The sequence below is a fragment of the Choristoneura fumiferana genome, chromosome 11 (assembly GCF_025370935.1).
Source record: "Choristoneura fumiferana chromosome 11, NRCan_CFum_1, whole genome shotgun sequence".
Classification (NCBI taxonomy): Eukaryota; Metazoa; Arthropoda; class Insecta; order Lepidoptera; family Tortricidae; genus Choristoneura; species Choristoneura fumiferana.
Window position 1 is genome coordinate 8839161 of NC_133482.1, and position 25085 is coordinate 8864245.

Genomic DNA, 25085 nt, shown 5'->3' on the forward strand with positions numbered 1-25085 from the left:
CCCTTCTGCCAAAAATAATGATAGGCAAGTCCATATTAGTCATGGAAAATGTTAACTAGTGTGCGAGTTTCGCATTATTGCAAGGTCCTTCCGGGGCTTCCGGATAGCTACCACCATGTTACTCGCTAATCCTGCCTCCAAGCGGCAATGTTGTGCTTCTGCAACAAGCATGGAGAGCAAGGCTGCCAGTGAAATTACTGGCACATGAAGAATTCTATTTTATCTTAGGCTGGCAACGGATCGGCAATCATCAGATCAACTAGCAAGCGATCGTCATTTATCTCGTATCAACGAAACCCTCGGAAGCGAAGTTGATCGAAATAGAGAGTGCTCCAAAAAAGAAGAGAGGCTATCGAACGACCGGGTGCCACGCTGTGCTCTCTCGGGTACTAGAGTGAGTGAACACAGCTGGTGGTATCTCAGTTGTTCCTTAGTTCGTCCACACATCGAGAAAAATAGGAGATGAGTCTAAGTTGCACTGGAAGTTATACTCAAGAACAAGAAAGTACAATTTATGAAGACACTAAATACTCAAGATGGAAGAGCTAAAGTGAGGCAAAATGAGAAACTTCGCAGGCTTGAATATCCTCTTAATTTCGAGGATCTTAAAATGCGAGCAAAATCTATTGAGATCACGTAGGACAATTATGAAAACCTAACAGAATTTTGCTTGCATTTTAGTTCGGAACTACTTAGCATGGTAAATTTTGTATTTCAAATATTCCAGAACCTTACAGCAAAATTCATTATGAAAACGTTTCACCCTGGTATGTGGTTCAGTTTCCTCGACTGTGTTCGCACGAAGATTACGAAACAGCACCACAGCTTGCATCAGAAAAAGTATTAGTAAAAGGCCAAAGCTTCCGTTCCTATTTAAATAAATTTTCAGCCATTTTGAACCAATAAATGTTTTGACCATTTTTTTCGGTTTCAGCCATAAATCAAGTGAAGCTTCGGCCAAATCGAAAACTAAGTACCTAATTTAAAATCTAAATGTTTTTATGTTTTCGGCTTCAGTTTCGCCGACAATATGATAGAAGCAGACGCCGCTTTTACGATTTCGTTTTATACTGAAAATTTATGTCCTCGAATATAGCACTAGAAAAAGCCTTGGCCCAACTGATACTATCGTGTAATCCCAGTCCAGCTTAGACTTTAAAAAATTGCTTCAGGATTTTTCTAGTGCTCGTTCGAACACAAAAAGTACTTGTAAAATAAAAAGATAATATCTCAAGTTCACATTTAGATTTTACAATGCTCATGATTTTAAGTTAAACTTTTGCTCGTATAAAATAAATACTCGTACCTATTTTTTTTAATAAACAAAAAGTAGCTCAAAATTCTTTTTTTTAAATAACTTTTGTTATGGTGTCCTAATGCAAAATTTTAGTTTCTAATCGTGAGCGCTTTACTTAGAAAATTTTACTTGAGGTTCAAGAACAAGTATTCCCGCGATGAAAGAGAAATTGAAATCAAAATGTTTTCGCTGATATCTCGCTCTATACGGTCACATGCGATGCGTGCAACGTTACTGACTCAACCAGTACCAAAAGATCTTAAGTCTTTATGATAATAAGGAGTCATACACCTTTTTAAAACGACGTATGTCCAATTTGGACCGAGGGAAAGTGTTAATATCTGTTTACTTCACGTTTACCTACTTGTTTAACTTTTTACAACCTGCCAGTACTTAATACCTAAGTAGTGCTTACATGTGTTGCGGTTTGCGATTAAGTATTTGTTTTATGTCATACCTTAACACAGATTAAAAAAAAAACTTAAGTCCTTAAACATTTTTTTAATCTCATATTTTAACGAGGCTTTAGTACACCAATCTATGACAGCCTCGTGGGGAGCCTCAAATACCTACATGTTAAATTCTAAATACCTTGTACCGAGTGAGACCAAGTCTCTGGAAAGCTCCATCTAATAAACTTGTAAGTCAAAATCGCTTCTTCTTCCCCATAAACGTGGACACCATGTTAGGCTTATGTTAGTTGAACTTTCTTTTGCCCTTGTCTTGTCAGTGGTATCCAATCATTTGGCAACAAACGTTTCAACAAATATTCATTTAACAAATAACGTTTCGAAAACTTTTGTTTCACAAATTAATCGTTTTATAACACCACATTTCACAAATTGATTATTTCACAAACTCTTCATTTGACAAACCATCTTATAACAAATTGGCAAACTATTCATTTATTAATTTTCGTCATTTGGCAAAACCACGTTTGTCAAATCAACGTTTGGCAAATAAACGTTTAATAAAATGTATCATTTGACAAACACTTTATTATGAATAATTTAGAGGTGCCTGTAGCCCAGGTTAACTTGGTTAGGTTAGGTTAGAGCTGAGACCCTAAGAAAAACTAACATCTGCCAGTAAAGTTGGTTAGGTTAGGTTAGAACTGCGGCCCTAAGAAAAAACGAACTGCTGCGAGTACAATAGGATAGGTTAGGTTAGAACTGCGACCCATAGAAAAACTAACTACTGTCAGTATACCTGTAGTTGGTTAGGGTAGGTTAGATTGAACTGCGACCTTAAGGAATACGAAACAAAAACGAGCCACGAGAACCAAATCCTACCAATTTAAAATGTTATTCGTAGTTTGTCAATAATCATTTATACGTTGATGTTTTGTAAAATGACTAGTTTGAAAAATGAATTGTTTGGGCAATGTGAATTTTTTAAATGATGATTTGTCATATGTTGTGTTTGTAAAAAGACAAGTTTTGTTAACAGTATATTTATCAAATAATCATTTGTGATATGAGCAGTTTGTGATATGAAGTGGTTGTGAAATCATTAGTTTGTGAAACGTTGTTTGTGAAATGATCATTTGTTTGCCAAATGATACGAGTAGTAAACCCTTGTCAGTGACATTTGATTTTGGAGATAGAACTAAACAATTGAAATAGGCAATGTGTTTTTGCTATATTGATTCTCTACAAAACAGCAAAGGTGGAGACTAAGTTTGCAGTTTCGTGTCTATTCTTGTATAGTCTATGTTGAATTGTGCATAGTAGAGTGCATCATGACATGAAATACGCATTACGTTCTGGGAAGCAGGAAATCATAGTTTTATTGGTATTGTAGGCGATTAACTCGTTGATCGTTCAATTAATTTAATGCAGTTATAATTGTTGCATCGATTGTTTTCCATTTACGGGTGGACTTCGAACCGATTTTTAGGGTTCCGTAGCCAAAATGGCAAAAACGGAACCCTTATAGTTTCGCCATGTCTGTCTGTCTGTCTGTCCGTCCGCGGCTTTGCTCAGGGACTATCAATGCTAGAAAGCTGTAATTTTGCACGGATATATAGGTACGTAAACTATGCCGACAAAATGGTACAATAAAAAAATAAAAAAAATTTTTAGGGTACCTCCCATAGACGTAAACTGGGGTTTTTTTTTCTCATCCAACCCTATAGTGTGGGGTATTAGGGTTGGGTATAGACCATTAGGGGTTTGCTAAGACGATTTTTCGATTCATTGATTTGTTTGCTAAATATTCAACTTTAAAGTGTAAATTTTCATTAAAATCGAGCGTCCCGTCCCCCCCTCTAAAATCTAAACCGGTGGGTGGAAAAATTTGAAAAAAATCAGGATGGTAGTAAATATATCAAACTTTCAAGGAAAACTATAACGGCTAAGTTTGCTTGGGAATTATTAGTAGTTTAAGAGTAAATAGCAGCCTAAGGTATAAAATATACCTAAACTTGGACGATTCCGTATAAAATACGAAATCCTTAGAAAAATATTACTTAATTTTTTCGTAATGGCTACGGAACCCTATTTTTGACGTGTCCGACATGCTCTTGGCGGGTTTTAAACATCGTTTCAGTCACGTTATTAGGTTTCATGCAAAAGTTTGTATTACGTCAGCTAATTTTGCTTCCAAATGTGTACTTAATAAAAAGGACTTTTCGACTAGACGAATCATTTTACATAACTTTACGTTCGTTTGACTTCAGCCTTAGGTAGAAGTATATAATTTAGTGGTGAAGCATTTATGCTGGTAGGCATTTGAATAATAGTACTTAGCACGCAAACACTATTCGGTAATTTACAAATAACATGGACACTCGGACAGTGGCGTAGCAACCGGAGGGCTAGACGGGGCAGTGCCCCGGGGTCCCCCAAGCTCCTGCCCCTCGGACTCTTACTTACAAACTAGAAATGACGAATCTGGAGTACGTCGAATTCGGAACACGACGAATACGGAACAAACGATTTTAAATATTTTAGTTGGGGCCCTAGTTTATTTTTTTGCCCCAGGGCCTTTGGTTACTTAGCTGCGCCACTGCTCCTGGACTATCTTTTATCAAATTCAAATTCAAAAATTTATTTCGGACCTAAAAATCCATAGTTTTAGTTTACAAGTACTTAAGTATAGGGTTAACATACAACACATAAAATCTAGAAGCGGCGGGGCACGGCGGCGACTGGCGCGTGCAGCCGCACCCATCGCTCCATCAGGGGCGAGTCCCAGCGCTGCGCCAGCACGCTCAGGGTGCTGTTCGAGCTGTGGCGATGCCGATTGGCTAAAGATGTAACAAATTTTCCTCATGATTGTCGGAAAGCAATCTATTTGCGCTTCTGCAAACATATACTATAACTATAAGCTATCTATACTATAACTATAAGCTAGGGTGGATATTGGAGCGTTTACACTGCTCGGGTCAAACGTTACTATCCTAAGACTATTATCACAACGGAAGAACAATTTCCAACCGCTTTGAACAAATTAGACTCATCATCGCCACTGTCTTTTGTTCTCATAAATAGTTACTATGAACCTATGTTCAGAGACAATTCTCTTCCTGGAAAAAATGGCGTCAAAACGCTGAATGTTGACCCCTCCATTTCACCGTATCTAAGCGGATAAAGAACCTGACGCTGCATTTTAACTCTAAGGGCCTGTTTCACCATTTGACGACTAACTTTAAGTGACGGATATCAGTGATGGCGTCCCTGTTTGTTTTGTCCGAATAAACAAAGACGGCACTACTTTTATCTGACACTTAAAGTTAGTCGACAAGTGGTGAAACAGGCCCTAAATGTCTAAGTGCACTTGGCACTGCTTGCACTGCTTGGCAGTGCGCATGTTGCAGCAGCCGCTGAGTCGCGTTTCTCCGAAGACGAAGGCCTACGGATTAGCCCGAAACATGTCGAGCTAAACTCGATTTAAGACGTGAGTTATCCGGATCAATATAAATGATTATTTATATAAAAAGTAAAACTTTTGAAACGGGCTTCCTCTTCCAAAGGTAGCGCAGCGCGGGACATTGTGTCCAAGACGCTGGCCGCGTTACCCCGCTGCAGGGTAAATACTCGTATTAAGCGTTTATACGGCGTTTATTTTTCGTCATTGCCTTTTCGGCGAAATTTTTAAAAGAGAGGATGCTCAGTGTTTAGTTTGAATAAAGACAACACCGATGCTAAAGCTGGTGTGATCAAATTTTTGCAGCTGGTCCTTCCTTTGTGATAATAAACATAGGATGATAATGACATTTAACCGAGCGGTCAAAACGCTCGAATATTATCTACACTGCGAGGATCAGTCTTTGGGCGAAGAAAAAGCCTGCTCTTAGGTCGCCCGAGGCGCTGATTAGTATGACATATTTACGACAAATGTGTTGCTAGAAATAGAAACAGCATCGCAGGTGTAATCACGCTGAATTTCAGTGAAATCTCACATTAGCTACTCTTCAGTGAGCTACGCGATCGGTTTTCAGTTACTTCTAATAAGTATACTTAAACTAGTTTGCTAAAGTCGTGCAGAACTTGAAACAAAAGATCGGTTTTCTTTATCTTTCTCATTTTAATCTTCAGGAAAACGAAGAACCGACATTTCCCGAGCGACTGACATTCTGGTTTAACTGAACAGCTTAGATGCTTTGAATACAGACCCTGTGAAGTTATCCAGCGTACGCGAGCACCAATTAGGTGGCGTATATTGACGTTTCCTCCCATAAGCTGGCTTCCAATTGGATATCGCAGCAACGCGTCCGGCTGCAGTTCCGCCGATAACGATGCAGGTTATTGCTGAAGGAAGTCGGAAGATTAAGAGAGCTTAGTGGAATTAGATTAAAAAGTGAATAAATTGAAATGGAAATTATTGAGCAAATCGATGTAACGGTAAGATCCAAGCGTTTCATACTAATGCCCAATAGTTGACGCGGGTGAATTTGTGAAACTTAAATTTTGCGCCATTTCTGTTTTTAAAATCTTCTGGAATATTTCAAAACGTGATGGGGTTACAAGGAATTACAAGCTATTACTTTATGTTGGAAAATAAAAGTGCGAAATTATAAAAATAATATTCGATAACTGTCGTGGCTACGTCAAATGGTTAAAATGCAATAACAGCCCAAACAGCCATGATTGATGGTCGCTAAACATGGTCATCGGAAACATGAAACGGGCAATGTAATTTATTTGCCTGTGTACGAAGTGAAAGCCCACATCATCTGATAATGATAACTCCGTTCATTTTACAACTGATCTTATCTTAATAGAAAGCGGTGGGTTTACATTTGCGAATTATGAAGGATAAAATCGATAACCCGACGCAAGAAACGAATCGAAGTCGCCTTTGCGCGCGCGCACTTTTTTCGACTGCACCGTATTGCATCGACCCTAGCGACACCTCTCTTCCTTTATACTTCGGTCTACAGGCATAACGTCTGCCGGTGAAAGTAATTAAATGAAAAATATCCACTTGCTCATTTCCTTTTCTTGTTCAATCACTAACAGAGCTCAAAAATATCTACAGCTAGCTTTTGCCCGCGGCTTCGCCCGCGTGGGTTCGGTTGTCGCGCGCTGTTCCCTCGGGTAGGTACTGTGCATTTTCCGGGATAAAAGGTAGCCTATGTCACTGTCTGGCCTATAAACTATCTCTATGCCAAAAATCACGTCGATCCGTCGCTCCGTTTCGACGTGAAAGATGGACAAACATACAAACACACACACTTTCGCATTTATAATATTAGTATGAAAGTAAGGATTAACTTGACAATAGATTTATTTGAGTATCTAAGAACTCGAAAAAATTAAGTACAATGGTTTTTACTTATAATTTAAGTAAGTAAAACATATCCCAAAAATTTTGGGAAACTGTTGTACCTCGGCCATAGTTTTACCTCGGACAGTCGTCTAAATTTAAATGTTCACGCATTATTTTAATATCATGTGCTATGTCATTTGAACCGTCGGCGGGAAGTATCGAAGTAAAGTTAGGTAACGAAACTCAAACACTGAATGAGCTGTACAAAAGTACCATTTTTGAACTTTAAATGAAGCTTATTTATTTAATATTTTAATTTTTCGTAATAAAATTCAATAAACTATGTTGAAGTTACGTTCATTAGCTACGGAATAATAGGGCTGTTTCAGCCTAAACCTAAATCAATGTGCGTTTTGGACGCATTTTTACCTAAAAAACTGGCTACGTTGTACCTAGGACACTAAAAATACGTTGTACCTTGGCCAATGACATTTAATAGTCAAAAAAATATATATTTGGTTCCGATCAAATCTAAATGCTGAAAGGTATTTTACTTAAAATTAAGTAATTTAGTCATTTGATCAATACGATTTCATCATGTCTAAACTAAAAACTAAGGTAACTTTTTGTTTGATCTATGCCAATAACCAGTAAATAAGTCATTGATTTTATAAATAAGTAAAACATATAAACATTAAATATTTTCTTGACAAAAAATCACGTGTCCAAGGTACAACCTCGAATGTCCAATGTCAGGGGTTGGTTGGTTGTACCTTGGACACTTTTCCCTTTTCTTTTCGTGAGCCTACCGTTTCAAAATTAATAAACGAATCGCTCAGTTTTTTATCGAATAACATAGCCTAATGATGTATCTTTAGATATTTTAATATTTGATGTAAATTCCATTATTATTATTATTATTATTATTTAATTTAATAATTCCATAATTAGTTATTTTTCTAAAAATCGAAAAAGGAAAAACTGTCCGGGGTACAACAGCTTCCCCTACTAACTAAGTATAAGTAAAATTTAACTCAGTCTTCTCCGTGCTGAAGAGTGTCCATAAGCTGCATCTTCACGCGGGGTTGAGATGCCAATGTGTTGAGTGAGAAATGCACCAGCTATGGTCATGTCTAATTTCAAATACTTTTTATTTTGCTGAAATGTTTATGTATGAGCGTCCGGGCTGCAAAGGTACTTAATTTGCTCAGCATAAAACTTTAAATATAAATATAAACATATTGAGGCGCCGATACCGTGTAGACATGAGCTCAGCATTTTCACTTTTAAAACACGATTGCTCGCCTCAGGCGACGCACAGGGAAGTTCATTCTACTATATTTAAGGAAACTGTTACAAAACTACTTCTTGAAGGAATAAAGCTTTCTTTACAATGCACAGCACATGCTATTTCCGGATAAATGAGAAACTAAGTAGGTACGATCTCGATTATAAGAAAGTAATTATTCAATGTCGTCACTTATTTAATACGATAATTGATTGACACTTTAGGAGCCGTCGTATTCCGATTTTTCCCGATCGCAATACATTATCTATGCACCACTACACTTCTTCAGAAGAATACACTAAGGGGCTGTTTCACCACCCATTGATTAATTTTATTTGACGGATGAATATGATGCAATCTCGACAGAAACATTGTACTCAACATTCGAATAGACATATTCGAACAAAACAAACAGAGACGGCATCACATTTATCCGTCAGATAAATTTAATGAGTTTTAAAAGTTTTAATGAGCTTAATCAGTGGCACCCGGGGCCGTTATTGTAGGTGTCACCCTAAAACTCGAATAAAGAAAACTTAGGTACTATGCAAGTAGGCACCATTTAAGTAGGTACTTACTCGTATAATTGTTACATATATTATTTAGTGGCGGTTATGCAATCTGCAAACTACGGTTTTACAATTTTGCACTACTGATGTTCACGGTCGGGTGTCAGCCCTAAGTGGGTGACACCCGGGGCAGGCCGCCCCCCTCTAACTACGCCACTGAGCTTAATTAACTATCTTTCCACCAGTTAATTACGGCACTCGTAGGGATACATCATTGTGTGAATTGGATACATCTCTTAGTAGGTGACTGTAAAACAATTAATATTAACTTACCAAAAGTCAGCTGACGTTATTGCGGATTTACCCTTTTTTCACACTGTGGCCGAGTTGATGAGTCAGTGTTTGCGTCAACCACATAACATGCGGTTAACTTTATAGATGTTACAACTAGAATAAATGATTGCGAGTAGGGTTTACCAATTTGCAAAAAAACCCTAAACTATATTAACTATATTACTTCAGTGAGTGCTTAAGCTATGGTAGAGTCATAAACGATGACCCCTATAACACATACAATTGTAGCTAGAGCTATGTCAAGAAGTTTATAATGTTTTTTACGAAAGCTATATACACTTTCACAGAAAGTATAATTAATAAGGCTTTTCCAAGTCAATATTTTTTTAAAGACATGCCATAGACAGCCTTTTCGTTCTTCAGTAATACCTATAGGTACTGTTAAAAAAAACATTTTGAATACAACTTTTTTTGCTGACTGTACTTTTTGTGGACTGTACTTACATTGTCATCCAACTTACCAAACTACCACTACTGCTACTACTACTTATGTTTACCAATTTGAAGTCAATCCGACCACTGGAAGTGGGTCAAAATGAATTTGCAAGATATGACCCAAACAAAAAGCAGCAACAACAAACGGCAAGTTAAACAAAAGCTTGTGATGGCACCACACCTTTACTCGTACCATGAAAGGTTTACCGCCTCTGCCCTAGGCTAAATGTGTGTACATTGTCTGACTCTAAAACGTCCTTGTGGGGTTTTTTCCGTAATACTACATATTTTAAAAGTATATATTGGCTCGTAGGTCCATATCGGCTCGCATAATTTTTGAATGTCCGAATGTAATGTTTTGTCAGAATGATCGTTTGTCATAACTCTTTTTTCTCTGAATCCAATAATTGTTCAGAATTATTATAAAACACACCTAACCTATAGTTTTCTATAGGATGACCATTTATAATTTTCAGAAAAATTTAAGGTTTCTGTGGGAAAAAAATATGATGATTCGGACAAAAATTACGTTATGACTAGCGAAAAGTATGCGAACTTTGACGCTCCCATTGGCTCCTAAATACGAGTACATTGGGATTCGGCGCCTTCACGTCTAAATATTTTTGGCGGAGATCAAGCAACAACCCGCCAACTTGCATGCCAAGTGTCTCTGGCACATCCCTTCATCACATAAATATATAGGTATACCTGATGCGCACACGATGAAGCTCTTACAGTAGCGAGATAGAGTCGAGTTTTGAGAGATTTTCTTTTATATTTTGGTGGTTTTGTTATAGCGGGCAAGGGTAGATCGCCTGTTGTAATCGAGTTATTGTCTACGCTTTGATGTGTTAATATTATATTATAATTGGAGAAGATATCGCCAGTAAAATAAGTAGTAATAGTAATCATTGAACTCTAGGAGAGAAGATCTATAATTTTGAATAAGTTTAGGACATACTTTGTTATCTAACGAGAAAGCTTAGTAAAAATACTTATTAGTCCGTCTCGTCTTTATAAGAAACATAAAATAGGAGCAAACAAAGGTCTGATTATTGAATCAATCCAAAGTACTTTGGAACATTTCCATTAAAAGTATACGTACTTACCTTTACTATCTCATCTAATGACTTCCGTATTAGGTTTTGACACTGTTTAGTTATTGTGATATGGTTCGACTATAAAATAAGACGTATATATATAAGTAATTTAAATTTGAAGAACCTTGTAGAATTCTGTGTTCAATAAAAGACGTCTTATGCTCGCTGTTTTACGCGGTCTTTTTTAAGTCGGTGTTATAAGAAATTGTTAAATGCGCGGAAAAAGCCTGTTGTGGGTAATCAATTCACACGAAGACGTTGGAATTTTAATGAACCATCACACCGGAACAGTTTTGTACGTACTTATAGGTACAACTTTCATATCAGCAAAATGAGCTCGGTACACAAAACAATTATCATAAATCCGAAAGTACCTACGTCTGGTGCGTCTCATTCTCATTCGAACAACATTGAGATTGATTGATGAGTAGGTACTTTTATTATAGATCTGCTACAACTTGGAGTGGTAAAAAAAACTATCACCCATCGAAAACGCATCACTAGGTAATATGTGGGTTCAAACTCTTTACATTCTCACTGAGAAGAATCACGTATACTTAGTGCTAGGCAAAATCAATGCTAGAAGGAAGAAGGAAGGTTACCTAACCAAGTGATATCACTAAGAGGAGTCCCCCAACGATGTGTGTCCCCCCGTGTGTTCCAGGCTCAGGTTTCTAGCTTGAAAATCAGTCAATAATTGCATGAGGAACTGTGTCAAGGTTGGCTGGAACTTGCTGGGGATGCGTCGCGCAAACTAGGAAGATCCTTCAGCAATATTCTCAAGGTCGACAGGCCCAGTGCAACAGCTGGATCGATCACTGGAGCTCTCGCATCGCCATGGCGACCTGCAGCCGTGACCTGGAGCGGGGTGAGGGGGGGGGGTTGCATCGAGCGGCCCGGCTGCATCGAGCAGTTATTTCGGTGCAGCTGAATGGCCGCAGTCGTTCGCCGCGCCTCCGATAGCGCGCACGTATAAACTAAACTTGCATCGCTGACGCCCCCGTGCACTCTTGCCTGCTCGTACCCATCAATCAGTACCGTGCAACGCTTTCCGCCACCAGCCGTTTCGGAGCTCCAAGGCACCTGTTGCGTTCTCGCGTGGTGAAACCGCGCGGAAAAGTCTTTTTCTCGCGAACGGACGCGTCTACTTTCACCGTTCACATTCCGCGCGGGCGCTATTGCACTAAACCAGTTTTCGCAATATGTTTAATGTTTGTTACGTGTCCAAGTTAGTTTAGTGGTTGATTAGTTGTGTTAGAGGAAACTGTGGTAATGTAGGGCCTTCGACGTCGCTAACGTTCCGTTTAGGTACCTAGTTAGTACGCGGCTCGATATTCCCAGGGCTCAGATTTCTATGACAACGCGAGACCTAGACCCGCCCTAGGGCCCCGCGCCCCGCAAACAACCCCCCCTAGTGTCAGCAATCGATGCTGTGATAATTGATTTCTTTGTTCCGTAATAAATCGTCATGGTTTGTGTGAACAAATCAATCGCAAAAACTATTATTTTCTGTATTTCTTGTGACGTTTTAAAATAATGTAGGTGTGTTTACTCCTCTCCCTATGAAACTAAGTACCTACTAAAATTTTGACTGGTTTGTTTAACACCTTGCAAAACAGTGCAAGAACCAATCCAACCCCAACTCCAATCACCACTTAACTCCAATCACAACTTCAACAGTGAACATTGCCGACAAACAGGGACCAAACACCTTCTTCCCTAAATGTAAGGAAGAAGACTTCCCATCTTTTCACGGTCACAAGTCACATCACACTCACTCACATCGTAATATGTGACAATTTCAAACGCAACATTGCAGTCGCAACTGCAATATCTTTGACGAATCACTATTTTCAAAGCCCGAGGTGACAATGCAGCTGGCATTTCGCCAGGGCTGTAGCGCTGAAGGTCATTTCAGGGGGGAGTTGGGGGTGGGGCGTAGGGCATTCCGAGGGGGGAATTAGTGAGCTAAGAGCGCAGGTGCATCCGGGACCTGATCGGATATGCCCCATGCCCCGGCTGTCCCTTGACAGTCCAGGTCTAGATATTGCACATAAATCATCTCGTGTTGGTGATACATCATATAGATACATTGGTGATAGATCAGTGGCATAAAACTTAACAATAAGTTTCAATAGTAATGTGAACTTGTATTCCAAACTGTGTTGATATTAAGTAAGTGCCGGATTAGATATTTAAGAATTGAAGTTATATAATAATAGCTATCAGTCCTTATCAGTCACCCCCCCTCCCCCTGCCCGTCTCCCTGTAACTTCTAACAATTTTTGTCAAATTCATGAAAATATTAGGTAGAGCAATGCAATAGCTCTATTATAAATAAATCAGGGCTATTCAATTTCCTTAAATAACACTGAAAGGATAAAGGATAGTTGAATTGTCCCAAATTTGCAACCCTCCCTCTCGTGCTTACCATTGGCATCTCAGTCCGCTACAAACCGCCCGCTTTTTCCCTTGATTGGATTAAGGTGTAAATAGTTATTTGTGTCACAAGGGAGCAAATTGGTGTATTTACGTACATTGAATCCAGAATGTAGCGAAGGATTCTGCAATAGAATCCTGAGCGTAATGAGGGATTCAAGTGTTAACGCCCAAGATGAAAATAATTTTGCTCTCGAGTGGCTCATACAACTTTTCACAACGAGCATTAAGAAACTTGAAAAAAAAACTAAATATTATTAAAGACCAACCAGCATAGAAAATGGCGTGGCTTTACAATTATCATCTTCAAAAAATGGCATTTGCAAAAAAATACTTAGAAAAGCCTTGAACAGAAAAGTTGCACTTTGCTCCCTCTCGTCAGAGAGGAAAAGTTACTTTTCTGAAGGAGAGGTGTGAAAAATGTATTTCTACAATTTATTAGTTAAATTTCTTTATTGAAACGTAGAGATTAATTTCGATCATTTCTTTGAGATCTTTTGTGCCTTCGGAACGAAAAAGTGACCCTGCTCTGCTATAATACGATATCTAATCATACCTATAAATATTACACCCTTTTCAATGGAAACAACAGAAACACATTGCCCCATTCGCTGATAAACGAGGATGCGGACGATTAACTTAAATTAATTTAAAATATTGGTATTAACTAACTAAATTATTATGAACATTAGATAGGTACTAACTAACTAAATTATCTATAACAGTGATTATGATATTAATCACAGATTCGCTTCGCAATGACAAAATGCAATCTCTTAATAATTACAATTTAGTTTGCCTTTTAATTAATTTATTGAATCAGACATTATTTCTCTATCATACCATATCATTGCCATACCAACTAATTGTCTATCAAATTAAGGAAATACAATGTCTCCTTTGTTTAGCTTAACAAATAAGGCTAACAACGCTGCGCCGCTTTTCGTTTATCATTCCGGGGCCCAATTTTTAAAATCTGTGAATATATAGGGGAAAAATTGAGCTGAATTTAAACTACAAATACAATAGTAGAGAAATACCTCTCTAATTACCTAATTTTGTTAACAATTTGTAAATTTAATTTGAGTAGTATTTATGTAGGAATACTACATAAATAGTAAGTACCACTTTTAAATTGAATTTTTACCAGTGATTTAAAAAATCGAGCTCATGTGCATCCTTTTCTAACTGACTCAATGCGAAAAGGACGCAATGGTCAACACAACTCTTATTCAAAGTACCTAACTCCAAACCAAATCTAAAACTTTGCCAATATCGGCTTCCAAAGTTCCAATAACAAGCACGTACTCACCAGTAGCTTAGCTTCTCTACTCCTTTGTTTACCTAAACCGAAAACAAAACTTGTGTGTGTAACTTGTGTCAATAGCTATGTGTAAATTGTTCCAAAACTAAACATGCCTTATGTTCATATGTAAAATGACTTACGCTGTTCTTTGCTTAAAATCATAAAAAAAGTTTCTGCTAGCTTCTACGACCGATAAAATACCATCCAAAACAAAGTACTACCCTAAACGGAGATGAAAAGCGTGTGACGCGAACAGCTGTTTCGCGTAAGATTGCGCCATGCGTACGCGCAGGGATCACACGTCCCAACTTTCGCTGGAGACCGATGACCGTGGCTCGACTTTCTAAATCATGTTGTAACATAACGACCGCCCATTGTAATTCACGACACGGCTCGGCGGTACACGCGATATCATTACCTTCTTTTTTGTAGCATTTTTGCAAATTTGAAAGTTAGTTTATGCTGTTGTTTATCTTGAGCGGTTATTAAGGAAATTGGTAGCATTCAGCGCTTATGAAATGGTTTGGCTTTACTACAAACGTCAAATATAATCACTAGGAACGTATAGTAAAATAAGCAGCAAGTTAGGCCCCGAAATTATGAGGACAAGAGCATTTTCTAACAAATTGAATCCAAAAAAATCCTATCCACAAAATCTAAAAAAAACACAAAACATTGACTGTTATTATCGTATCAAAATTAAATATGTTTATCGTTGAAAAACTGTTCTTTGGATATCGTTTTCTTTCAAGTGCAATGCACCAAATTCTAGCCTAGTTTAGGCTTCGACCTGACCCTGACCGAATATCCTAGGTCACATAGACGTCCTTGGGCGAGCTGCCAGCGCGGGAACGCGCGGGAGCAGATATTGCCAATAAGCTCGATAATCGAACCAGCTTCTTAAAAGCGAAGCCAACAAAATAAACGATAATTTTAGATGCATTTTGATTAAGCTTGTCAAACATTTCAAAATGATTAATTAAACAAAATGTGATCATGTGATCACGGCTAGCTTTGAGGTAGAAGAGACAACGTAGAACATCCACGTGCTAGCCCAGGACTCCAAAAATACACCGGCGAGCCGGGCGGATTATAACACCTAAGGTTTTTAGGTCGGTGCATTACGGTACCTAATTAATTGTTAGTTCATTTCGAGACCGAGCCAAATAGTGACACGCAAATCCTGACGTTATTTATGCGCTTGTTGACGGAATACGATGTTAGTTAGTCAGTTGCACTCGCATAATAGCCGCAAATTGAGAACGCGATGCACTGATTTACGAATAAAATTCATGTGACTGTGACTAAATTCCTGGGATCTACTGGCCATTCAATAACGCGCGGGTTGTTTTTTTTATTGTATCTTCCTTCAAGTTTTCCTCTCATCAATGCACAAGTTGTCATATGTATGTGACGCGTGCTCGTTGAGTCAGTTTCAGCTCGCATTAGACAGGCGTGAGTCACCCGGCCTTGGGCTCAGAACGAACGTAAAGCCACGAAACGCTAGAATATTATTTATCGGTTCACCGCTGAAGTGACAGCAGCCCGAGGCCGCCATTATCTATTTCAAATGAAAGGTAAGGCTACCGTTCATTAGGCATCACGTAAGACGACATGGAGACAAATTCGACACGCTCATTGGCGATATTTTAAGGATTCAGTGAGAAATTAAGTTGATACATTTTCACGCGTCTTTATCACGTGGCGTTGTTGAAACCAAATGAACGACGAGCTTTACTCTATCTAGTAACTACGAAGCAGATTTGAAGTTGATTTGAACCCACACGTTGTTCACTTAAACACGCTCAGGTTTATTTAAACATTTAACGCGAACTCCCTAATAATATTTTATAGGTTTATTTGTGTGTTAATAATTCGCGGTTGAACCTGAGAGTAAACTTATTACCGATTCGCACGACGTGTGAGTTGGCTGACGAAATGGAACATCTATTTGTAGCACTCGAGGCCCGCGACATATTGTGGCATTTAAAACCAATAGCCCAAGTACCTACGCTTAGGCGATGTGGGATAAGAAACCTACATTCAAGAGTAATATAAATATATTCATTGTTTACAGTCCAGATTCGTAGCAAATTCGTATGCAAATTTATACCACAAGTTTCCATTAATGCGTCTATCTTCAGTGAACATAAACATGTGCGGGACACGTGGTAGCGCGAACCAAACAGCTTAGCATTGTTTAGAGACCGAGGAAAATTAAATATAGGAAAGTTTGCGGGTTAGCGTAAACACGGCGGAGTGCGGACGGTCTAGTTAGCGATGCATCTGGGAGCGTGCTTGCATGCACCGCCCATCCCAACCGCATTCAATACTTCGCGTACACGCTCTCTACTAAAATCCACAATTATTATAAAGTGGAACGTGGATGCGCTAAGGATGAAAGCGAGCTCGGCGAAAGTGATATACGTGAAATCAGCCGTGGAGGGGCATGCGAACGACGGTGGGCACGGGCGCGGACCGGGTTGCGTCAACTCGCAGTGCCGCGGCCCCGTTGCCAGAGCGGCCGCGTATTTCGAGCCTTGTGCTGCACCGAGCGCTTTGCGAAACCGCCGGTTATGCAAGCCGTGCCGGTGCCAACTCGCGGCCGCTCGCGCCGGAAGGAAAAGTGGAACGCGCAGTGGTCCCGCCGCGCGCGCCGCTTCTGCACGCGCCGCCAGCTCTGTGAAGTGCCCTCAGTGTAATATCGTGTCAGTGTCGCTTCTAGAACGTTGGAATTGAGTGTTGCGCAAGTCCTACGCCCACTGCGGGATTATTTTAAACTAGATAATTACGCAGGCCACGGCCTTGTCCGTACACTGGTCCCCGGTGCCGGGCCATCCCCTGCAACATCTGCAGCGTCATGAACATCCTACATGCCCCTCATATCGCTTGTTACTCTGCATGCTTATCTAACTCTATCTTAATTATACGTATAACAACTATCATAGAATATGTTGACCACGCGTTCTCTGCATAATAAGATAACAATGACGACTCGCATCGCATAAATCCGTAAAAGAAACTTCACATACATAGTAAGCGGTTAGAAACGCCAAGGGCCGCCGGGCAGCTCGTGAGTCGTGACAGCAGTAGTCGAGAGATTATTTTTCCACGGTGTCGCAACGGCACCGCTTGACAGGTGCTTTCATTTTAGAAATAAAACCGGGCTTTGCCACGTCACGGAGCGGTCGCGTGGCTAAAGTTACTTTCGAGTTTTAATTACATTAACGTAGCGTACTCGTAATTAATTTGTCGGGTGCGACGGCGAGAGGGAAAGTGCGCGCCGGACCGTGCCTTCCTAGCGAATCGCGCATCACTCGCTAACGAGTCAAACCTAATCTTTTATTCATGTGGAATTTGTAATTTAAACGAAGTATCTTAGAATCACGCGGTTCTCGGCGTGGCCCATGCGTTCAAGGACGTTTTAATACAAGAACAATGTGCCGGACGGCGGGCCCCCGCTTGCACAATGCAGCTTATCTAGCTCAAGAGTTAACAATTATTTGTCCTACTTTCTTGTAGAGTCGATCGCGCGATTACATCGCAGCACTTTCGAGTCAGTCGTGACATAACGTTAGATAGTCCGTTAACAAGTTCTTTAAGTAGGTACATTCACTTCTTATCGTACGCTATTAAAAACAAGTGAATTTCGCGTTCAAAATTGTTAAATAACACAAACTAATGTTAGTGTTAGTTAGGTAAATTCCGTGTTTAAATAAAGACTAATGTGCATTATTCACACGTGAGTAAGCGGTGCGGATGCAGCGAGTGCAGCGTTACGTCAACGCTGCAACGGCTGCGCGGGCGCGCGTAGGCGGACTGTATCGCCCAATAGCTTATCGGACCGCCTACTTGATCTAACAACCACTAGCAAATAATACTCGATCTAAAATAAAAACAAAAAATCGTTAAACTGTTACAATAAATTAAGAGTTATTACGGATTAACAGTCAACAGATCGCTTAATTTCTATAAAATAAATAACAAAAAACTTAATTTAGTGACCGCTATTATCGTAAATCAGTAAAAATAATTTAAACGTGAATCATTTAAAATGTTATAAGTAGCTGTGATTTAATTAAAATCTATAGGTATTTACCGACCTATTTTATTTTATTTAATTTATTATATTGTTAGCTAGGAGCTAAGAATAAGGTACGCAACCTGTAAAACTAACGCTATAATATAGTTTAGTGGGCCGCACTAACGTTGGCTATAATAATATCGTAGTTAATCTTTTGCTAGGATGGAGCTCTATGTCAGCAGCGCATACGCAAGGCCGTATGAATGACCCAGTTACGCTCACCTTTGTTCTTTTGCCACGGAATAATCAACCCTAAAAGCGACAACGACAAATATAAATAATAAAGTAATAACAACTTAATTTTTTGAAGACCGATTTAGGCTCTTCATGAAAGCGGTATCAGACTCATCAATCTTAAATGAGTTTAATTGTCATTTCCGATGTTGACATGACTGCTAGATTAACTAAGGCCGCTTCATTTAACTCTAATTGTGCTGCTCAATGGCCTTAAGGTACTTACATAAGCTAAATAATATCAGTAGGTCATGTGTACTGTATTCTGTGGCAAAACAGATTTTAATTTATCATAAGTACGAGTACCTACCTAACTAGTTACAAACATCGGTTTTTTTTTATTCGACTGGATGAAAAACGAGCAAGTGGGTCTCCTGATGGTAAGAGATTTCCACTAAGGATTACAGATTATTGGTTGTTATTATAACAGAAACTTAATTGTTTCATTAATAGAAAACTGTAACTTTTATAATAGTTAAATAGTACAATACTGACTATACTGAGTACTTAATAACACAATTTCGTATTATCAGTATTACTGTGCCTCTGTAATAAATTCTTCTTAGAATTTACCAAGTAACTATCGTTCCTAAACAGTCGTGGTGGCCTAGTGGTTTGACCTATGGCCTCTCAAGCAGGGGGTCGTGGCTTCGAGCCCGGGCTCGCATCTCTGAGTTTTTCGGAATTTATATGCGAAGTTACATTTGAAATTTATCATGAGCCTTACGGTGAAGGAAAATATCGAGGAAAATTGCACACGCCTGCGAAAAAATTCAATGGTGCGCGTCTAGTTCTCCATCTGCACAGAGCCCGCGTAGGAATTACAGCCCACGCCCTCTATAGATGTACCTAAATGTATAGGCCGATATAAACTACGGCTAAACCGCCGCGGGTTTTAACCGCGTGACTTTTTTATAAAAGTAAAAACCGCCAATACAGCCGCTTGCATTAGTTTACTTGATTCAGAAAGTCACGCGGTTAAAAACCGCGGCGGTTTAGTCGTAGTGCGGCCTCGGCCTTAAGTACAGTCGAACACTGTATGCGATGTAGTTACTACTTCTACTTATAGTCTATCGCAGATTGTACCTAAGCGTTGTCAGGCGAGAAAGTATACAATGTTTTTCACGGCGGCGCAAGCCAATATACAATGTAAATACCTAATACATTTCGCAACTAAAACCACTAACGCCGGTTTTTACTGCTTTTAGCAATATCTGTAGCAAAGCTATTATCTCTCATCAAGTATACATTTAACACGGCTCTCAAGTGAGTTGTATACATCGTATTGTATACATTGAGGCAGTTACACGTGCTACGAGTAGCAAGGTCTGTCCCGTTCATCAATTACGACACAGTTAGATGTCATACCATGGACGGTATAACGTCATTGGAAAATAATGAATTAAAATTATTAATGAACTTTAAAAATACGTAACGATAACTAAAAATGTAATTGAATATCATTTAAACAAGCATTTGTCAAAAATACATTAGAAAATATTAAGATAATTAATTGATTTTAGGTTGATTACATATAAAGACTAAAAAGCTAAAAAGACCTACTTTAATAAAAAAATTACACGTTTTTAATGATTCACGGTTAATCACATTCTACATATTATTCTACGGGATTTAGATTGCGATTGTCTCTAATGAACTTTCGATGTTTCGGGCTCTGCCAGTATCATGATCATGAGTAGTCGGGTATGGTTTATACAGGACAAAATATGCAATTAGATTCTCAGACTGAACTAATATTTTTTATTAAAATAATAAATGATTACTGTTGACGTTACATAACATTTCTCGCTCAAAACGCTCAAAAATCTATAGATACTATGTTCATCGTGTAGATGTACCTTGATCTGTCATCGATGCGTAATGACTACTGAGTACAGCCATGACATGGAAGTTAACTGGCTCTGGTAATTATAGAAACATTCTGCCAAGCTTCTTTATTATGGTATGGTTTGAAATTATGTTTTTTGGATAGTTTTTTCAAAAATAAAAGTCATGTTTTCAAAACTCTAGTGTAGTTTAAAATCCTCAATTTGTTACGTTTTTATCGATACCAAAAAAATCAAATGAACATCAACGTTTAAAAAAAAGTGAGATGAAAGAAAACGTAGAAAAGTAAATGCGTTAGCTACAGTTTTATTCGTTGCAAATCTTTATACAATTTGCTCACTTAGAGCCATAACACAAAGCTTTGTAAAGTGTAATGTAAAAAGAAAAGGCTTTTTATTATCGCTTATTATTCAAATGTCAGACTTTCACCGCACTTTCGTTTGGAATATTTTAAGAACATACAAAAGCTCGCATAAAATGGCGTCCCAGACGTTAACCTCAATGTATTTGGAAGAGCGTAATTTTTTCATTGTTGTTTCTGATTTACGTTGTAAACAGTAGACAATGATCTAATAAACGTCAGTGCCTTTTTATTAGTATTGTCATCGACTGCAGTGAGTCAAGGATATAGCCAAAGTCAAGGTTACTTTAAAATAGCAACCAATGCAACAATCGCACTGAAAATAATACAGGAAACTTCACTATACGTGCCTAAAACTTGCTGGATTCAAGATAATTCACGTTTTATCGTATTTGTATAATAACTGACTTTAAACTCGGCCCCAAATGTCGTATTATAGATCCCTAAATACCTGCCCACCAGTGGGACGTAAATAAGTTAGATACGCTCGCGATATAAATACGTACTGTATAAATCATTAAAAATTGTTTAAATAACAGACTTAATAAATCTCTGAACGCATTAAAAGGACGCAAATATAATTCCAATGCATTACACGTTATCGTATCGGCCTTGTCTGTCGTCGCTGTCACTCGGATGTACCTCCTAGAACACGATTAGCTTCTTTAATAACCCACACGAGTACCTAAACTATTGCGCGCTATTGCACAAGCAGAGCTGCATATCAATGCGACGCGGTATTCATATTCTAAGTACTAACTTACTCATTCGCACTAACGCAGCTAACAACCTCAGTGCTTCTTCTAATACTTATACCTACAATAAAGTAAATTTATGGAATATAATTGAAGTAGTGAAAAACGGCAAAGACGTTCCGTAGTGCAAAGACGGTCTAGTGATGCGCCTCAGCGTACGTGAATCGATATCGACGTTCTGTTCGCCCCGGGGGTCGTGCCAGGAGTGCGTTTGCACAGCACGCGACAAGTTTGCGTTTTGGCAAAGTTGAAACTGTAAATGCACTATCTGGTACGACACCCCGGGGCGCGATTCGACGCTTCTGACCTGCCAAACGGAATATCACCGCCAATACGTTATGAACTTTAAGTGATATTATTTTATTGCCTTCTTTCTTCCTTTTTTTATTATGTTTATTCAAATGTGTTTCTTTTGTTATTACTTAAATAATTGTTTAGTTGTAATTTATAAACAATCTTTTCCACCGTTGTCACGTAACTTTGTTTTTGTTATGTCTGCTTGATATTTTACTCGTTCGTTAACAGTGTATATTATTGTCAAATTGACTTATTATATGATGTACCTACTTATGAATTTTAGTAATCTTTATGTATAATATTACTAGAAAAGTAACGTTTATATTTCATTTGATTTTATGTACTTATGTTTATTGTTATGGATTTGTACGAATTGTGTTATTCGGTTGATCATTTAAAGTGTTTTTTTTTTTATTACAGCTTTCCACGTACTTTAGTTTGTTTTATTTTAAATCACGTTTCATTTTTATCCCTGGTCTAGCAGAACGAGACATAAATACCGAGTTAATTTGCAAATAGAAGAAGCAGAGTCAATAAATTTACAAAGTCACAAGAATACATAAAGTACAAGTATCTAATGACACGAATAATTTCCTTAGATAGACAAATAAAAACGTGTGTAATAAAGCGTCCATTGTGTCAGATGTTCCCTCGCTTGACTTTCGACAGGTATAATTATAGTTGCTCGGCTCTCTTGCTGTCATTGCATTCAATTGTCTATGATGAGGGCCATCGGAAAATATTGCAGTAACATCTAGTTTCTCGTATTAGCTGTAGGGTTTTTAACGCCATTATAGTTGTTTTGGCACGACTAATACTACTTTATTAGTATTCGTGATCACATTTTTAATATATTTCGCATGTAATGATAGCATTACACGAAGAACAATTAAGATGTTTATTATATACATAGTACCTACCCATGCAGGTGGCTGTAATATCTTAAATCTAAAGTACCTATTAGAACAGTTGCACAAAAAGACGCACACTATCGACATATTAAGGATTAGTAATTGCACATCACTATAGTAATCAAGGATATTTATCTAGCACTGCAAGTGTTGAGTGTCATAATACGATACGTAATACCTAGTCTTATCTTTAATTTACATTCATTATAACTTTGACCTGTGACTTGATAAAGGAAGAAATAATAATGACTGTTATATTAATTAATATATATCATATAATTAATTTGCTAAGGCAATATCTGCTCGTTGGTACAAATTAGATAACATAATTTTTATAAGATAAATTTAAAAAACGATTTTAATTTCAAAAATTATAGATGATAAAGAGGCGTAGCGAAAAACTGTGGACCGTTTCGTTTAGCCGAGACATTAGTTAGATTCTAAACTGAAAAGTGGTGGTAATAAGGTTTAAAACGGTTAACTCTGGACTATTGTCGTTTGCAGTATGCACTATTCTCAGACGGCCTTGTGTCCAAAGCGTTATACTGGCACGAGAATCTGTTATAGAATTTAGGAAAGAATGTCATGATTTGCGTCTGGAGTTTCGTACCATTTGTAAAACTGCGTTAAGTTTAGTCAAGCCTCACTTGGTGTTCAATTCCGTATCATTTGTAAAACTGCGCTAAGTTTAGTCAAGCCTCACTTGGTTCTCAATTTCGTACCATTTGTAAAACTACGTAAAATTTAGTCAAGCCTCACTTGGTTATCAATTTCATACCATTTGTAAAACTGCGTTAAGTTTAGTCAAGCCTCACTTGGTTCTCAATTTCGTACCATTTCTAAAACTGCGTTAAGTTTAGTCAAGCCTCACTTGGTTCTCAATTTTTTCCCAAATGATTCATTTCCTAACTGTTTCATATGGAAGAACGATTTTTTGAAACTGTAAGTACTTACTTCAGGATTGTTATAAAACTAACCTAAACTATAGGGTCCTACAGGATAGTCCTGAAATATTATCCTGAATACCTAGTTTACAGTTTCAAAAAAAAACACCGTTCGTCCTTTATATCCATATTTAAGGTAATAACAGTAAGGTTAAGGTATTGTTATCCTGTTAGACGCCTTGACCAATGCTGTACGTCCTCAGGATCATTTTTAATAAATAAATAAACAAATATGAAACAGTAGGGAAATGAATAAAATGTGAAAAATATTTTTGGCGAAAAGCCAGGATCTCATTGCACTGCTACTCTCAAAAATGTAAATTAATATATATATGATTAAATATTAACTAGGTTTTGCCATACTTAAACGTACTTACGTACGTTGGATTATATTGTAAATTTGAAAATGGAATGAGGTCACAAATATTTAATTGACGATTTTGAGCGCGGCAGTTACTATTTTTAGTGAAATGGACCATATTATTACTAGGAAAGGATAAATGATTTCTTGAGTCAACATGATTATTTATTTATTGGAAAGACGATAATGTTATGTAGTTAGTCTGTAACCACCCACTATCAAAGTAAAATAGACTTTGAGCCACAAATGTTTTGACTTATCGAGTTCTCATTAGGTATAGTTTGTGCAGTTGTGCACGCATTCAAACATTTCAAACCGAATGAATATTTTTTCTGATAGCTACATGCATCGATGTGGCTCAACAAAAAAGTGTCACTATTTATATGTAGATAAATATGTATATATAATCATCAAAATCGGTAGTATTTTGGAATATAATATGAAGGGTCCACGGAAAGAACGTTATAAGTCACATAAGCAACTTTTCAAGTTATAGCGGTTTGAAAGTCACGAACAATTTTGTTCTTAGTAATTACTATGGTTACTATTAATTTAAAGTTAAAAATATATATTTTATATTGTTTTCATATTATTTAATTCAATGGTAAGTCATAGTAGGTACTTTGCGAGCTCTACATTTTGACATTAAAATCTCAATTTTAACGCATTCACTGCCACCTAACTTCCACAGGTGCCACCGACGCACATGTGCGTTCAAAATGTATGAATAATTATGACAGCGGCACTGGGCGAAGTTCTGTAAACGCATATGTGCGTTGGTGGCAGTAAATGCGTTAAAAAAAGTTACTAGGCATGTTCTTTCCTTGGACCCTTCATATACAAACTT

At 37.9% G+C, this 25085-nt stretch overlaps 1 protein-coding gene across 4 annotated transcripts in view; it reads left to right on the forward strand.

The window, feature by feature from the left end:
• The window catches only part of LOC141432710 (uncharacterized), a 59640-nt gene that overhangs the window by 21356 nt on the left and 13199 nt on the right, over positions 1-25085 (forward strand). Inside the window, exons 4-5 of one of the 4 annotated variants that reach the window (XM_074094446.1) lie at positions 4427-4555; positions 5839-7558. The exons of 2 other annotated variants lie outside the window; for them this stretch is intronic. In XM_074094446.1, coding sequence (XP_073950547.1) covers positions 4427-4551 — 125 coding nt within the window. In that variant the 3' untranslated portion in view covers positions 4552-4555; positions 5839-7558. Of the gene's footprint in view, positions 1-4426; positions 4556-5838; positions 7559-25085 lie in introns of those variants that run through there. One more of the 4 variants, XM_074094447.1, reaches the window with a different exon arrangement.